Source organism: Cynoglossus semilaevis, chromosome 11 (genome assembly GCF_000523025.1).
Source record: "Cynoglossus semilaevis isolate Cse_v1.0 chromosome 11, Cse_v1.0, whole genome shotgun sequence".
Lineage (NCBI taxonomy): Eukaryota > Metazoa > Chordata > Actinopteri > Pleuronectiformes > Cynoglossidae > Cynoglossus > Cynoglossus semilaevis.
Window position 1 is genome coordinate 2,023,910 of NC_024317.1, and position 13,222 is coordinate 2,037,131.

At 39.6% G+C, this 13,222-nt stretch overlaps 1 protein-coding gene across 1 annotated transcript in view; it reads left to right on the forward strand.

The window, feature by feature from the left end:
• LOC103385786 (sodium- and chloride-dependent GABA transporter 2-like) overlaps positions 1–13,213 on the forward strand; it is a 31,894-nt gene extending 18,681 nt beyond the window's left edge. Inside the window, exons 5-15 of the mRNA XM_025060041.1 lie at positions 178–318; positions 715–796; positions 2,349–2,481; positions 4,193–4,327; positions 4,466–4,569; positions 6,171–6,295; positions 7,148–7,260; positions 7,332–7,469; positions 8,699–8,814; positions 10,795–11,050; positions 12,512–13,213. Of these exons, the coding sequence (XP_024915809.1) occupies positions 178–318; positions 715–796; positions 2,349–2,481; positions 4,193–4,327; positions 4,466–4,569; positions 6,171–6,295; positions 7,148–7,260; positions 7,332–7,469; positions 8,699–8,814; positions 10,795–11,050; positions 12,512–12,652 (1,484 nt within the window). The 3' untranslated portion in view covers positions 12,653–13,213. The remainder of the gene's footprint in view (positions 1–177; positions 319–714; positions 797–2,348; positions 2,482–4,192; positions 4,328–4,465; positions 4,570–6,170; positions 6,296–7,147; positions 7,261–7,331; positions 7,470–8,698; positions 8,815–10,794; positions 11,051–12,511) is intronic.
• The last annotated feature ends 9 nt before the right edge of the window (positions 13,214–13,222 follow it).

The window sequence follows — 13,222 nt, forward strand, 5'->3', positions numbered from 1 at the left end:
CGCCCTTGCCTTCCCTGAGCCGCCCGCATCCCTGACGGAGCAGCTGGCACGGCGCCGTCTGCGTCTCCACCCTTCAACCCCGACTCGGTGACATTGGGAGCTGACGGCCAATCAGAAGAAAAGAAAAACCAGGCCTTGATAACTGCTGTCGTAACGAGTTCATTCTTGTCTCTGCAGGAATCGGTTACGCCACCCAGGTGGTGATCGCGTACGCCGCCGTGTCGTACATCGTCATCCAGGCCTGGGCCTTCTTCTACCTCTTCTCATCCTTCACGGCTGAGGTTCCGTGGGCCACCTGCAGGAACACCTGGAACACAGGTAAACCAGAACCACAGTGGTCGGCCACAAGGGGGCGTTCACACCAGAAACGAAAGGTCGCGAGATGAGCGACAACGCCACGATCAATGTAAATAATTTAATATCAGGCGATGGGATTTGAGCGTCTGAGGCGACCACGACGTCCAATCAGTGACGAGTTTATCCCGACGAAGTTTTTTCTCGGATCATCTCAGACAAACAAATGATCGAGCGTCATGATATCGTCGTTTCAAGCGTTTTATTTTCTGTCTCTTCGAACTTTGGTGTGAACGCCCCACAAGAGGTCAGTGTCACAAGGTCAGAGGTCAGTGTTTATATATATATGCGTGTGTCGCTGTTGATATCAGAGATTTGTGGAACCATAAATATCTTCTTCGTTCTTCGTCCTTTTCACAGAATCCTGTGTTGAATTCGACAAAACAAACATTTCCTCCAACTGGACAGCAAACGCCACGACACCTGCCACAGAATTCTGGGAGTAAGTACGACTCACGTGCGTGTGTGTGTGTGTGTGTGTGTGGTACTTCCTGTTTGTCTTGGTCGTTTTCTTTTTCTATCAAAGTCAAGTTTGTTTTAGAGAAGACGGAGTAAATAAATATTTCTGGGTCAAGTCTAATTGTCATTAGCACGTTGCTAAGCTACAGTGTTGTGAGGGATTTGACCTTTGTCCTTTGATTGGTTGCCAATGTCATAATCTCTGATTTATATCAGGTCCACGGAGAACTCTTTTTTTTTTATCCTCAGTGATTGTGAAGTTGTGAAGAATATTTTAGCTCTAAATCTCTCTTGACATTTAAACTAAAATCTTGTTAATTCTAACTGTCTGATGGCTAACAGTTAGCTTAAAACAACAGTAGGTATAAAATCATATTTAACAGGTGGGAAATGTTAGCATTAGTGTAGCGCCTACCACGCCTCGCTTAGAGCAGAGAGTCCTGGGTTCGATTCCCAGAGGAACCTCGTGCTTTTTGTAAAGTCGATTTGGATTAAAGCATCTGCTAAATGTAACATTTTATTTACTAAAAAAAAACCAACTTATTTTGATACATTAGCCTGCAGGAGTTAGACCAGGCATGGGCAAACTAAGGCCCGTGGGCTAGATGTGGCCCGCTCAGCTGCAAAACCCACGATTCCCCAATAGATGGCGTAGAAAATGATAAAAAAAAAACATTTTAGTCTTTATCCCTGACTGTACATGTCATTTATCTTAGTTTGCACAAACGCTCCATCTCTCTGCTCCTGACCGCCCCCCCCCTCACTCACCCGCCCCCGTTCTATTTTGTTTCCACGCTTGTGTTGGACCGAGGAGGTCAGGAAGAAACGACTGATCATGAAGTCCTAACAGTTTTTTAAATCATCCCCAAAGACGACGGGTCTTTTATTGCAGCCGCTACAGGAGATGCAAGGGTTAAATGACTTCCTGTTTTGCAGTATTCTTTGGATACAGATACTCGTACATGTACTGTACGTGTTCAGGCTGAAGTAAACAATGACTTTTAATTTTTTTTTTTAAAAAAGGTCCATGAACGCGGACATGTTTTGTGGGATCTCTTCTTTTAGTTTTGCGTCCAAACCCCAGGTCAGTGTTGGACTGGACGACACGCCGTGACACAACCGTGTCGCTGCTGTTGTGTTCAGTCAAAACACATACATCCTACATCAAAGGCGTGGACAGGGCGTGGACACGTTTCCAGGATGTTGCCGCTCTGGGGTCGACGTTCGCACCGACGTCACACGCAGGACGTTCAGTGCGACGTGATATTTTTAATCTGCTGTTCATGAAACAAACACGACTGTGGTGTTTGTTTGTTTTTGGTTTTTTTTTTCTAATTTCCCACCCACTGGGCGGCTGCGGTGGCACATGACTGTGACTAACGGTGGAGACCCAGAGGAAGGGTTGTGGTCTGAAACTGAAGGCAGATCTGGGCAAAAACAAAACATCTGTACTCTCTCTAACTTCATCTACCTCTCTCTCCCTCCCTCCCTCTCTCTCCCTCCCTCTCTCTCTACCCCCCCCCCCCCCCCCCCCCGGGACGAGTGCTGGGTATATCTGCGGGCATTGAGGAAGTTGGTAGCCTGAGGTGGGAGTTGGCCCTGTGTCTGTTGCTGGCCTGGATCCTCTGCTACTTCTGTGTTTGGAAAGGAGTCAGATCCACTGGAAAGGTTCAGTTTGGTTTTTTGGTTTTTTGGAAAATGTTTCTGTGTCGTGAGTCATTCAAAGGATGAGCTCCACTCAGTTTTACTTTAACTTTTTTTTTTCTGTTTTAGAAGCAAATGCAAATATGTGCAAATCGAAATAATAGTCAAATTATAAATTTGACTAAAAAGCTCTGTCTGTCAATCTATTTATTTCTATCTAACATAGAAAAACAGTGACACAGAGTTTTAGCTGAGACATTTTGTTGTAACCTGTAGACATTTCCAACTTTTATATCCTAACATTTATAGCTCAGTATAACGAAGACAAGTGTTTAAGGTTGAAAAAAATTTTTAAAAAATCCAAAAACCCAGAACAAACAGAAGAGGCTTTAAATACAGGGGGAAGTTAACACAGTATGACATGTCAACACTCGATTGAGGAACAACCAGAGAGGACAGACACTCGTGACCAAAAAAAAACAACAACAAAAAAAAAAAAAACAATCCACCAATTAATGAGTCAGCGTGGAGCAAAAACAGGAAATGAACTCATTTAGAAATAAACAACAAAATGAAAACATCTAACTTGTACGTACAAAGTTAAAAAAAAAGAAAAAAAAAGACAGGAAAAAACTAGCAGCCCAGTAAATACCTATGTAGTGACTGTGTCTTTGGTTTAATCCAATTTTAAACAAACAGTGTTAGCGGTTAGCATTAGCGCAAGTTCTTTCCTCTCGCTGCAGTCCAGTCATTTCCAACTTCACAGTTAACTACGGCGTGGTCTTTTTCACACGTGTGTGTGTGTGTGTGTGTGTGTGTGGTAGATGTCACTGTGTGGCGCTGTAACACGCTGTGACAAACAGGACCCATTATCTGGTCCAGATATATTGGAGCGAGGTTGGTTCGCCTCTTTGGCCTCTCACACTCAAACACGAGCTCTGCCAAGATTCTTGCGGCGTGTCGTCATCTTCAGGAACTGCCTAACCCAACCATAATGCTCTGAGGTTCCTTTTTTTGGTTTAACCCTGTCACGATAACTGGAGAGACTTTTCTCGTATGAAAGTGTTTAAGGTTTGCGATGTACTCCATGATGTATGTACATGTAGTATTTTCTGGTTTGCATATGTTCATTAGGACTGTAACGGTATATTTATTCATCCTTGACACGGGTTTGAATCAGGATTGAACAAAATGTTGGTACAAACAGTATGTGTATATATGCATACATATATGGGCATATATGTGTGTATATGTTTATATATATGCGTATATATATACACATATATTTATATATGTACATATGTTGATATATGTACATATATGTATATATGTACATATATGTTGATATATGTACATATATGTTGATATATGTATAAATGTATGTATTTACATATATATTTATATATGTGGATATATGTACATATATGTTGATATTTATATATGCACATATATATTAATATATGTGCATATATATATATATACCCATACCTGGTATACCCATATATTATATTATATTCCGTATGTATATATGTTTGAAAACCTCAGTATTTGCAAATTTATCATTGTTTAATAAATGACCAAAATTTTTGGGTTACAGTTTTTTTGTCCTGAAAATGTACCACAGAGTCAACTTTCCGTACCGTTACACCCCCTAGTGTTCAATGACCCGTCACTGTGTTTTTATTCTGAACTTGAACTGACAAAGTGAAACCCTACCTTTGTCCTGCCTTTCCAGGTGGTGTACTTCACAGCCACCTTCCCGTATCTGATGCTGCTGGTGTTGCTGGTCCGTGGACTCACTCTCCCAGGAGCCAAGGACGGCCTAGCCTTCTACCTGTACCCAGACCCCACCAGGTTGGTGGATCCTCAGGTGAGTAAACCGTCAGCCCCCTCCTCAACTTTAAGACTGTTAGAGTCACAAAGACACATGAGTTAGGAGTAAACCTGTGTACTGGTGCAGGACTCCACAGGTGACACCTCACTAATTTGTGTTTTGATATTTGCTCAGGTTTGGATGGATGCAGGGTCACAAGTTCTTTTCTCTTATGGGATTTGTCAGGGGAGTTTGACTGCTCTGGGTAGTTACAATCAGTATAACAATGATTGTTACAAGTAAGTGATTGATGCTTCGTGACTTTTATGCCGTAGTCGTTCCGCATTTGTTGAAAAACACACACACTGACTCGGACGAACGTCCTGTTTTTATGTCATCAATCAGTGACGTTTTCTCAGATTAATTAACAGACGGCGTTGATGTATTAATGATGTCTCTTATCAATCGCTTTGACTAATCTCTCTTCATCCTCATCTGTACATTTTAGGAGGGATGTCCGATAATATCGGTATGATACCGATATCTTCGGCCCGATATTAGCATAAATATGTGATACCTGTAAGAATCGTTATTGTTTTTTTCCTCCGAAATTGAAAACACGATAACGCAATGCCTGGGTTTTGCTAATGATGTGTGACCTAACAAAACATTTTTGGGGAAAACGGCTATATGGCTATATGAAAGTTAAAGCCACTAGATGGCAGCATTACAGCTCATTTTATTACTTTATTTTAATAATCAGGGGATTGTATGCAGTGTTTGGACAATATTGTCAAAAAGTTAATATCGGACATCCCTACATTTTAGTCGCAATGTTGTGCATGCCTCTTTGTTCAACTTTGTTTTTTACATATTTCACCAAAAAAAAAAAAACATTTTTAGTACATAAACATATATAGAAAATCTTATTAAAATCCAGCCCCAATCCATCACAGAGCTTCAACTGAAAATTTAAACTTTTGGGTTTTTCACCCAATAAAATCACTGTGTGATACATAATTTAAAAAAAAAAAAGAAAAAAATATTGAAGTTCAAACGTTGCTGTGGTTAAGGTTCAGTTTTCATCCCCAGCGTTAGATTCGATCACTGCAGGGGGTTCACCTCAGTAAAGCAGCTTTTTCGACACCGTGTTTAAGATTTGGACGTTGGTTGGCCGGTCGCCCCGTTGCCACAGGCAGCTGCGAAATTTGTGGACTGCTGCCTGGACACAGAGCCGGGATAATTCCTGACTATGAGCCTTTTAGGAAATTAAAAAAATAAGAGAATTAAAGTATTAGATCAGGTAAAAAAAACACAAAAAAAATCACCAAATGATCGAAGAATAGTTTTATCCTGACATGTTTAGTCGGACACAAAAAAAATCCTATAATAATACATACAATATTTTAATAAGAATTTTAAAAAAAAGCAGTATTTTCTAAATCCAAACACCGGCTGTTGAACTTGTCACTTGCTGCTGTGTTCTGTAGAAATAGAAACAATAGACACAAACACAAACACTTGTCATAAAGTGTTTGTTTGTGATTGAAAACATATGAAGAACTTTTATTTCCACATTTATTTCGCTGTCACTTTCAGACCACATAAAAATGTCCTCAGACTCAGACTCTGTTTATGTTAGTCACAAAAACCACAGTGGCTCATCATAAAAAAAAAATTTAAAAAAATTTTTTAAAAACCCACCCAGAATGATGATGAATATAAACACTAATTTTCCCGTTCAGTCGGGGAAGTGTGTGAGTTCACTGATGTCACAGTTCATACATTATTCTCTACAGTTGTGTGTTTTTTCCTCTGTGTCACATTTTTTTGCACAGCTTCACTTGTTGCCTAACAGTGTCTGTGTTTTTTTTTTGTTTTTTTTCTCCTCTCTCCTCAGGGACACTTTTGTCCTTTGTCTGGTGAATGGCATGTCCAGCTTTGTTGCAGGGTTCGCGATCTTTTCCGTTCTGGGCTTTATGTCCTACGAACAAGGGCTGCCGATATCTGAAGTGGCCGCCTCTGGTAATACACACACACACACACACACACACACACTCGCAGTTGACAAAGTAATACACAGGAGTAGTATATTTTTACTATATATGTGTTTTCTTCTTCTAGAAAAAAAAAAAATCATTTACAGAGATAATATATTTTCTGTTTTGTCCTGATGATGTTTTTAAGTTTCTATGGTCTCTGGTCATGTGACCTTTTTTTAAGGAGGATTTTTTAAAAATTTTATATTCAAGTTAAATTAAGAGGAAGTTTTATTTTATTAATGTGTTAATAACGTTCATAATCAATTTATATAAATATATTTATTTAATTTTAAGCACAAAGGAAAAACAGACAAAAAGCAAAATAAAAAGTAATTCTTGCAAAGAGAAAAACAAGGTGAAGAACAAAATACATAAATGTATAAACACAATTTCCAGAAAAGATTCTACATTAACAGAAGAAAAGTCACACTACTAACCAGGTTAACTGGTTACAGGTCAGATATTAAGATTTAACATTTTTTGAAAAGATTTGAAAAAAAAAAACATTGTTCCTCAGCACAAACTGGCAAAAAGTTTTACACATTAATACGTTAATAATTTTTTTTTTTTAAATTGATAATTAAATTCCAAAAATCAAAGACACTGCAGTGGAATAGACTGCTGAATGCTGCCTGACCTTTGACCCTTTAGTTAGATTTTTTCCATGAGAAAATCAGTGCAGTGATGAAGGTCTCTGCAGTATTTAGGAAATATTTGTTGACCAAAACAATTCAACACTACAAGATTTTTTTTTTCTGAGACCATTACTGTAAAAAATACTAAGTAATAAGGTATAATTATTAATTATTATTATTATTAATTAATCTCCGTGCAGGACCTGGTCTGGCATTTATTGCGTATCCCCGTGCAGTAGCTATGATGCCTTTCCCTCAGTTATGGTCCATCTGCTTCTTCGTCATGGTCATCCTGTTGGGGGCAGACACACAGGTGAGAACTGACGTGTACCTGTGACCTGACCGTGTGCTGCAGTTCTCTCACTGACCACCGCGTCTCTGTAGTTTGTTAGCCTGGAGTGTCTGATGACGTCGGTGACCGACATGTTTCCCACCGTTTTCCGAAGAGCCTATCGTCGGGAGCTGCTGCTGCTCTGTCTCTGCTCCGTCTGCTTCTTCCTCGGCCTCCTCCTGGTCACAGAGGTAACTGCACTCATGGGCCCTTTATAAGTGTAATAATATGTGATTAACAACCCAGGATATTTACCGTATTTTCCGGACTATAAGTCGCACTTTTTTTCATCCTTTTGCTGGGTTTGCGACTTATACTCACGTTTGTTATTTTCACACAGACAGCCACTAGAGGGCACTCTAGGCTTGTGTACCAGTATCTGCTTCTCTTGCACCACTGAAAATGTACATGTTTGTTATTTTCCCATTGACAGCCACTAGAGGGCACTGGTGTGACTTATAGTCCAGAAAATATGCTACTAAAAAAACGTAAATGTTGAAGTTTCAGAGTAAAGATAAGTTTAAACAACGTTAAAAAAAATAACATCGTGGTCAAATCTAGTAGAAATATAAACATTAAACCAAAACATAAACATTGTGGTAAAATGTACACAACATGCAATAAGAGACGACCAAGTATTACTGTTGTTAATGTACCTGTTAAGTATTAATGTGTTGGTGCAGTACAGCAGGTCAAATCAATACTAAGTACTCTGTACACGCGGCGTACTGCATGTCGTACACAAACACGGCGGTGTGTATTTACTGTCGTTCTCCATCACTGGCTTTGAAGAAACTGTTGAAAATCCTGTTTTGTGTTTGATAAACAGCGTGAACGCAGCTGCTCCTTCAACCTTGATGTGCGATTCTTTTTTTCATTTCCATCGATGCAAATTCTCACTCATTTGAGTCAACATTTAACCGCAAATTATGCAAATGACATCGTGGTGTCATCTGCATATTTGATGATGATGATACTGGGACTGTTGTTTTGGAAGGAGGCAGCTGTGTGTGTGTGTGGAGAGAGTAAACAGTAGGTGGCGCTAAAGGAGCAGTCCTGTGGTTAACGTTTGCGTTCTGATGTAGGTTCTACTGCAGTACAGAGTATCTTCTACTACATCTATACTGCATGCAAATGTATCAGTACGCAAATTGATGCTTCCTGGGACCACGGCGTTCATACAATAGTACTGTGTGTGTGTGTGTTTGTGTGTGTGTGTGTGTGTGTTGAAATGTATTAGTGAGTAAACCTTATAAGACTGGACTAGAAAACCTCGAATAACGAATAAAAAAAAAACTCAAATTACAGAAAAATCCTGGGTCCAGCTGCAGCTGTGGTACCGACGAATCCTAACATTTACTCCAGTGATACAGTGACTGGACAATAAAGAGGTGACCTTTGACCCTTCATGTCTCTGCAGGGTGGCCTGTACTTCCTGCAGCTCTTCGACCACTACGTGTGCAGTGGGAACAACCTGCTGCTGCTGTCGGTGTGTCAGTCCGTAGCCATCGGCTGGATTTATGGTCAGTTGTTTCGGTCGTTAATCAGCTCTTTGAATGCATGTGGGAGAAAATCAGATATGAAGATCGTAAAGAGTTTTATGGTTGAAGGTGTGTTCGCTGGAAACTGGAAAAACAAACACTTTGATTGAATAAAATAAATCCTGTTTTTTTTTTATGAACTGTTTTAAGATGATGTTTGTTGAGGAAACTAGTTCTTCTAACGATTTGTTTTCTTACTAATTGCTCTGCCCTTGGGAAGTATGGACTGAGAACAACCGTTTCTTTTTCCAATGGCTCCCCCTGCTGATGAGTTTCAGTATTTCAGTTGACCAAAAAAAAGGAAGGAGGAGAACACACTTTCTGTAGTAAAACAGACAAAAAAAAACCACATTTGTGTTTTGTTTTTGGATTTTGTTTTTATATTCTGACCTAAACAAATACTAGCTGTCTTCTCAGACTAGTGTTGATCTGATTGGCTGAATGGTGGTCTTTATATGAGTTTGTTTTGCCATGTGAATTTAACTCACCTCTCGGTGCTGCTGAAAGCCTCTGTAATCGTGATGGACTTAGAGCCACTCCATCAGGAGCACTGGTATTTTCCTCTAAAGAGGAATGTTGATGAGAGCTTTGTACTGGAGATGGAAACTCAGCCAGGCTCCGACGACTGAAGGCCACTTCACTGAGGTTAATCCTTCAGGTTTTTATTAGATTTACATATTTTAATTATCATCATTAGGTTTTTATTAGATTTACATATTTTAAATATCATCACCCGTCGGTTTTTCTTAGTTTCCCAAGAAAAGTCTTATTTAATACAAAATTAAATTTTTATGAAAATGACGATATTGTCCAAACACTTAATTTCCGATTTCAATATCAACCAATACAGATATAGGCCTGGTAATATTTATTTATTTATCTCCTGTGACAACATTATAAAACAGGGGTAAAAAAAGACAACATTATAAAACAGAGGGGTAAAAAAAAAGACAACATTATAAAACAGGGGTAAAAAAAGACAACATTATAAAACAGAGGGGTAAAAAAAAAGACAACATTATAAAACAGGGGTAAAAAAAGACAACATTATAAAACAGAGGGGTAAAAAAAAAGACAACATTATAAAACAGGGGTAAAAAAAGACAACATTATAAAACAGAGGGGTAAAAAAAAAGACAACATTATAAAACAGGGGTAAAAAAAGACAACATTATAAAACAGAGGGGTAAAAAAAAAGACAACATTATAAAACAGGGGTAAAAAAAGACAACATTATAAAACAGAGGGGTAAAAAAAAAGACAACATTATAAAACAGGGGTAAAAAAAGACAACATTATAAAACAGAGGGGTAAAAAAAAAGACAACATTATAAAACAGGGGTAAAAAAAGACAACATTATAAAACAGAGGGGTAAAAAAAAAGACAACATTATAAAACAGGGGTAAAAAAAGACAACATTATAAAACAGAGGGGTAAAAAAAATACAGGGGTCAACTGAACTCTTATTTTTTATTCTCTTACTATCATCCATCCATCCTCATCCATCATCCATCCTCATCATCCATCCATCCATCCTCATCCATCTATTCATCCATCCATCCTCATTCATCCATCCATCCAACCATCCATCCAACCTCATCCATCCATCCAACTAGCCATCCAACTATCCATCCATCCACCCACCCTCCCTCATCCATCTATCATCCATCCATCTATCTATCTATCATCCATCCATCCATCATCCTCATTCATCCATCCATCCATTCATCCAACCTCATCCATTCATCCAACCTTATCCATCCATCCATCCTCATCCATCCAGCCATACATCCATCCAACTATCCATCCACCCTCATCCATCTATTTCATCCATCCATCCATCCATCCACCCAACCTCATCCATCCGTCCATTCTCATCCATCCATCATAGATATAGGATCTATCCATCCATCCATCATCCATCCATCCATCCATCCATCCATTCATTATGTAAACCTCGACTACATAAATGAGAGAAATAGAACACATTTTCTTCAAAGTGAGCGTCATCATTAAAACACACGTTGTTCTTCTTTTTTTTTTCTTTTTTTTTTCTCAGGGCACCTTCGTCTTTTCAGTTGCCCGCTACAAACCCCTCAAGTTCAACAAGACCTACTTCTACCCGACCTGGGCCTACGCTCTGGGCTGGTCCCTGGGACTGTTCTGTGTCCTGCTGGTTCCTCTGTGGATGATCTTTAAAGTTTCACAAATGAAAGGAACGATATTGGAGGTACGTTCACACAAAGTCCACCAAACCACCTGTGCCCAAGCCCCGGTTCGGGGTCCGGTGCCGGTTCGAAGGTGATTTGGTACCAGTGAAAAAATGTACTTCAGTTTCACTGATTTACTTCATTCTGAAAGAATCCACTCATGTCACTTTACTGTTTTCATTCAATGATAATTGGTCAGTGTTTCAGAACTACAGGTCAAAGGTCTGAATGACCTTTGACCTGTAGTTCTGGTATTACCGGTCCACAGTAATGGCTGATACCGGCCGCCCGGTCCTCGGAACAGAAAAGGTTTCAGGACATGGTATAAATGCTGTGACATTTAGCTTGACTCACTTTAGCCACAGTTAGCCGTTAGCTGGTCATTGTCTATTTGGCGTTGATTCAATGCTGTATCTTTGGTGAAAACCCTCCAGGTTTTGGCTCAGTGTGGTGGAATGTCGGTTCTAATCCGTGTTCGTGTTCAGATGGTGAAGACAGGACGTCGTGGAGATCAGATTTAGAATCCTTTGTGTTCAGACTTGATGAATTCCAGCAAACAGTTGTGTAACGCTCTAAAAATAGAACCCAGCCAAAGTTATGGAGTTTTTCCTACTGGGTGCTGCGGTGTTGTCCTCCAGCAGGAGGCGGTGTTGACTGTAAATCATCCTGTTTTACTGGAATCCCTTCATCTGGACTGTGTTAACCGACCGGAGTAGTTGTGTAATAAATCATGTGACGCTGCACCAGCTCAACAACACTGACTGGTACCAGCAGTGACAACAGCTGTGGCAGAGAAACCCACTGAGCCACAGCCTCTCAAATCAGATGTTTTGGGTTTTTTTTAATCCAACTCAGACTGATTTCATATTTGGACCTAAATCAGATAAATATCTCATGACTCTATGACTATCTGCTGTATTATAAACAAAAATGTGGAATTCAGACCAGACCTGAAGGGTCAACGTTAGAGATGAAGCCAAGAAATATATTCAGAAGATCCTCCACAGATTTGGTTTCTCTTTCACGTCTGCCTTTTATTTATCTTTAATTAAAACATTTTTCCATCTTCTGTCGATCCCTGAGAGAAAAACTGAAACTCTTGGCGTTTGACTCGTCCATGAAAAACCTTCCAGTCAATAACACTGCACGCACCATATGTGTCAAACCCGCGGCCCGCGGCCCAAACGCTGCCCTATAATGAAGTCCACGCTGCTGAATTTCTTCACTGGATAAATTTAATTTTTGTAACTTGAATAAATAATAATCCATTGCAGAAACTCATGATGACAATTTAAATTAATAATCTAATTAATAATATGTTTTGGACATGTTTGATGGGCCACATCTGGCCCCCGGGCCATAGTTTGCCCGTGCCTGGTATGACGTTCACTCCTGTCGATCGTATATTTTTCCTCGATGTATCTTCAACGCTGCAAACACTTCAGATTTCTTAATTTGATTTGATTTTTTTTTTCTTCCAGAACCTTCAGGAGCTTTGTCTTCCACAGGGCCAGAAATGCAAACCCGAAAAGAAATCGGAGCAGTTTCCTCTGAACCCGGACGCCGTCCTTCCTCCTCCGTACAAGGGAAGTAGTGACTGTGAGGCCGACGTGCAGGTGTGAACACAGGCACTGAACCCTTGTCAGGTTTCAAATATTTCTCGGTTTTATTTTTCTTTTTTTATTTTTTTTTCCAGTCTCGGTTTTACAAACTATGCATTTTGTAGGTGTAACGAAGAGCAATAAACTCTGCAGAACTCACTAAACCAGATCTGCGCCGTCAGTCCGGCGTCACGTGAAACAACACGACGCGTTTGATGGTTTGTTTGTTTTTTTTTTGTCATTTTAAGCAAATCTTTTATGATTAAATTAAATCACTATTTTTATATGTCAGTATTCTACCTCTGTAGGGGATAAGGATGCTCTTCCTCACGTCTGTCTCCAGCCCCAGGTCACATGACCAGCTCCGTGTGCCTTCTGTCCTTTATTACATCATTAACACTCCTGTCACTCTTTCTCGCCCTCCGCTCACCACCGTCTTCTCACAGACTCCGTCATTCCCTAAAAATAAAATGGGAATTTAGAGCATAATTACAACAATCAGTAAACACAGTAAACCATATTTCCCGGCTGTTTACTTCCGGCTCATTCTTCTTTTTTTTTTTTTTTTTTTTAATTTTTAAACCCTAACGA